Source organism: Convolutriloba macropyga, chromosome 3 (genome assembly GCF_964194025.1).
Source record: "Convolutriloba macropyga chromosome 3, txConMacr16.3, whole genome shotgun sequence".
NCBI lineage: Eukaryota > Metazoa > Xenacoelomorpha > Acoela > Convolutidae > Convolutriloba > Convolutriloba macropyga.
This window is the reverse complement of record NC_134470.1, coordinates 80,669,019-80,673,868: the sequence shown is the minus strand read 5'-3', so window position 1 is coordinate 80,673,868 and position 4,850 is coordinate 80,669,019. Positions and strand designations below refer to the sequence as shown.

At 37.7% G+C, this 4,850-nt stretch overlaps 1 protein-coding gene across 1 annotated transcript in view; it reads right to left on the bottom strand.

Moving 5' to 3' along the window:
• Positions 1-701: 701 nt before the first annotated feature.
• The window catches only part of LOC142336510 (delta-aminolevulinic acid dehydratase-like), a 31,733-nt gene continuing 27,584 nt past the window's right edge, over positions 702-4,850 (bottom strand). Inside the window, exon 4 of the mRNA XM_075385405.1 lies at positions 702-1,508. Within this exon, the coding sequence (XP_075241520.1) occupies positions 761-1,508 (748 nt within the window). The 3' untranslated portion in view covers positions 702-760. The remainder of the gene's footprint in view (positions 1,509-4,850) is intronic.

The window sequence follows — 4,850 nt, the reverse complement described above, 5'->3', positions numbered from 1 at the left end:
GAAGTTTGGGCTCTTTTCTGTCCCCAGGTTTTGTATGCAACCCCCCCCCCCCCCTCCCTCCCCCCCCCCCCCCCATACGAATTATGTAATGTTATATAGCACTCTACTATGGAAAAAATAGCGGTGATCTTGGGGCGCGTGAGCCGAAACAGAATAGATCTGGATTAGGTTATAATTAATAAAGAACCGTTTTTAAAAGCAAAATTTTCGGTTTTTTGAATCTGATGGGTTAGATTGCGAATGATTATGATCGGGTAAAAGCAATGGGGCGAGCGTTACAGTTTTGAAGAAAAACCCGAACCTTTAAAACTCTAAATTTGACCACTAGATCTTTGTCGGTTCTGCTTGTTTTCACTCCGATTCATTTAACCCCGCATATTTTATCACCATATCATCTCATGCATGTTTTTCATAATGAAGCGGATATCTCCATCACATGTTCGGTTACGATAGTTTCATATGAAGTCCCACAGGCCGCTGAGGCATGGCCGAATGATTATCGCATCCACGTTGATAGTACCAATTTTATAAACGATTAAAATCGAGGTGAAATTGCGGGGGGGGGGAGGAGGATTAACAAATACGGGTGAAACACGGGGACAGACACCATTTTTGCTGTCTATTTTCTATTTTGCAAATAAATCCGATTCTCCTAACATGATTTCTTAAAACTTGCTCTTAAAGAAAACACGATAAAACTCTTCTAAGAGTAGATATTAAATTCATGTTGAAGTAGTTTATAGATACAGCGAAAAAAATACTATAATTTATCAAGTAAAAATGGTGCAAAGTATGTAATTATAACATCGGCTCCTGCTCTATGAAACGAATAGAGACTTTCAAAAACAGCTTTAATCAAGTCAAACGTCCCCGCATTTGCTGCATGCATTATCATTGCATATTCGCCAGATACTTGATAAACAGATATCGGATAGTCCGGGAAACGATCCCTCGCTGAACGGATAACGTCAAGGTACGGCATACCAGGTTTTATCATGATAATATCTGCACCTTCATTAACGTCTCTCTGCAGAGCCCTTAATGGCAACCCGCTACTTGTGCACGGGAGCTGATACGTGGAACGATCGCCAAACGATGGCGCGCTTTTGGCAGCATCGCGAAACGGTCCGTAAAAACTGGACGCAAACTTGGCGCTGTAAGCCATAACTGAAACTCTGGATGACAAATTGTGTTTTGAAAGAATAGATTTAATAGCACCAACTCGCCCGTCCATCATGTCCGAGGGGGCGAGTACATGCACACCACTTTGGGCATACTTCAAAGCAACTTGGGACAACCTCTGAATCGATAATTGGTTGTCGATAAAAGTTTCTTCCGAGCTCGGGTCTGTTGTAAAAATGCCGCAATGCCCATGGGAGGTATAGGCACATAGGCAAACATCACAGCATATAAGAAGATGAGGAAACTCTTTCCGAAGAAGTGGAATTGCTCGCACTACTGGGTTTTGTGGGCTGTCCGCGTTTGAAGCATCGTCATTCTTGGGAAGGCTAAAGAAGTACTCATACGTCATTCATTTCACAATAGAAAGTATAGAAGGCAACCTTTCAGACGATCTTCTTTCCACCTTGCATTGCAGTGAGATTTAAATTTTTGAGCAAGGAAAACTAAAAACAGCAGAACTAATTTCTATTAGGTGTGCGACATCTTGTTACAATGGCAAATCCGATTAAGTTGCGGCAACAAATACCAAAAAGTTCTTACAATTAAACAAAAAGCCATTTTGTTCTGCAGCAAATACCTTTTCGACTGAACTGCTGAGATAGGAAAATACTAAATCTCTGCGGTGGCAGATTTTCCCATATAAAAGGCCAATTTTTAAATTTGCAAAGTTTTTCAGGCAAGGTTACGTGACTCCAACCACTTTGAAATTCAGACTTACAACTCGGACCTGCTGCCGTATCCCTTAAAGGCTAGATATTATCAATAACTTCATCAGAGTCACGTAATTATAAAACAATAATGGTGGAGCCAATATAATCGCAACATTGCAATGAAGGGACCAATGTCTTCCAAAAAATAAAAATAGCTGGCAGATTGCCAGAAAATAGCCGCAATAGATTCGTAGCTCGGCAGTCTAAAAAAACAGTAAAAAAGACAGACCAAAAAAATTCGTCTTTTCATTGAAGGCTGATCTGTTATATTTTGATTTAAAATCTGTATAAGTTATTGCTGCCTCTATTAGCTGATCTCAAATAACCTTCATTTAGAGTGAAACACAACCATTTGACCTTATCTCTTTGAATTAAAGTAAATAAAAGTCAATTTCAAAGTGATGAAGTCACTTTTGAGAGTGAGGTAAGTCAAGTGTGACCAAAAATTTAATCATGCAAATCAACAAAAAAACTCGCTCCACTAAGAGCAAAAAATGACGTCACACATGCGATTCAGTTGAAATTGCATGAACGAATGAACAAAAAGTGGCTGTGACGTCATATGGTCGTAACAAAATTATGACGAAATAAAAAAACCAAGAGAAGGCCAATAATAGCCCCAGCTATCGCTAAGCGGCTATTAACCAAATTGAGTGTCCGGACAAAATACCCAACGGCAATATACCCAATGTGACAAAATACCCATATAGCCAAAAATTTAGTTTAATATTGAAACTGCCAGACCGATTATTTTAAATAATATTTAGCTAGTCTATATGACCACGCCTCCTAAGCCACAGCCATGCGTCAGCAGCCCGCGGGACTTGATATTACACTATCACAGCAGAACATGGGCTCAAATTATCAGAAAACATGTTTGTAATACCGAGTGCTAATTTCTAATCGGATTATTGAACGAAAAAATCAATAAGAGAATAAACGGACTAAGAAGTTCAATAGTGGGCTTCAAATAACCACATTAGAGGTTAACATATACCACTATTAAGATTTAAAGTAGAAAAATCACACCAGTTTCGGCAGACTTTCCATTTGATTTTTAGTATTAAATTGCCAATTGAGTTCAGCTGCTTGAAATTGTGATTGAGAGAGAATTTTAGATCACGCGAAGCGCAAAAAATCGAGGGCGTAGAAGTCACTCAAAAGTCAAAATTGTCAAGCAAAAATTTTGCATAAAAAAGACACACACGTTTACAATAATTGCTATGAACTTCGTTCAAGAGCAATTAAACATGCTTATAATACCAACTGCTAATTATAATCCAATTAATGAACAAAAAGATCAAAGTGCATGGGTAACATGGCATTGTGCATAATGGCAATAGGTATAATTGCGTGGGGTATTCTTATTCATGAGATGGATCTTTTCTGCTAACGCCCCCCTCCCGGCTTAGTTGTGCAACCCCTCCCCCATTTATACATGTTTAAACGTATTGTTAAAGTTAAGTATGTTCATATATGAACGCATGTGAACATTTATTGAAAGCTAGCACAGCTATGGTCTGAAATTATTACAAATTTCAACAAAAATTTGCGGCATATAACGTAAGCATCAATAAAAATTTGCGTATTATATCATTTTTGGTGTTATCGGCTACAATAAGGGCTTGATAAAAAAATAGGAATCTGTTCAAAAAGTCCCTTCAATCTACCTAGACAATCTTGTTTCAATAAAATGTAAATACCGCTCTTCCAATTAGCGAAAACTTATATTTTGGGTGGTGCTAAAATAACGGCTTTTTAGTGACTCCGCTAAAAACCACTTTGAAATTTAGACTTACAACTCGGACCTGCTGCCGTTTCCCTTACAGGCTAGATTTTATCAATGACTTCATCGGAGTCACGTAATTATAAAACAATAATCGTGGAGCCAATATAATCGCAACATTGCAATGGAGGGACCAATGCCTTCCAATAAATAAACATAGCTGGCAGATTGCCAGAAAATAGCCGCAATAGATTCGTAGATCAGCGGTCTAAAAAAACAGTAAAGACAGACCAAAAAAATTCGTCTTTTCATTGAAGGCTGATCTGTTATATTTTGATTTAAAATCTGTATAAGTTATTGCTGCCTCTATTAGCTGATCTCAAATAACCTTCATTTAGAGTGAAACACAACCATTTGACCTTATCTCTTTGAATTAAAGTAAATAAAAGTCAATTTCAAAGTGATGAAGTCACTTTTGAGAGTGAGGTAAGTCAAGTGTGACCAAAAATTTAATCATGCAAATCAACAAAAAAACTCGCTCCACTAAGAGCAAAAAATGACGTCACACATGCGATTCAGTTGAAATTGCATGAACGAATGAACAAAAAGTGGCTGTGACGTCATATGGTCGTAACAAAATTATGACGAAATAAAAAAACCAAGAGAAGGCCAATAATAGCCCCAGCTATCGCTAAGCGGCTATTAATCAAATTGAGTGTCCGGACAAAATACCCAACGGCAATATACCCAATGTGACAAAATACCCATATAGCCAAAAATTTAGTTTAATATTGAAACTGCCAGACCGATTATTTTAAATAATATTTAGCTAGTCTATATGACCACGCCTCCTAAGCCACAGCCATGCGTCAGCAGCCCGCGGGACTTGATATTACACTATCACAGCAGAACATGGGCTCAAATTATCAGAAAACATGTTTGTAATACCGAGTGCTAATTTCTAATCGGATTATTGAACGAAAAAATCAATAAGAGAATAAACGGACTAAGAAGTTCAATAGTGGGCTTCAAATAACCACATTAGAGGTTAACATATACCACTATTAAGATTTAAAGTAGAAAAATCACACCAGTTTCGGCAGACTTTCCATTTGATTTTTAGTATTAAATTGCCAATTGAGTTCAGCTGCTTGAAATTGTGATTGAGAGAGAATTTTAGATCACGCGAAGCGCAAAAAATCGAGGGCGTAGAAGTCACTCAAAAGTCAAAA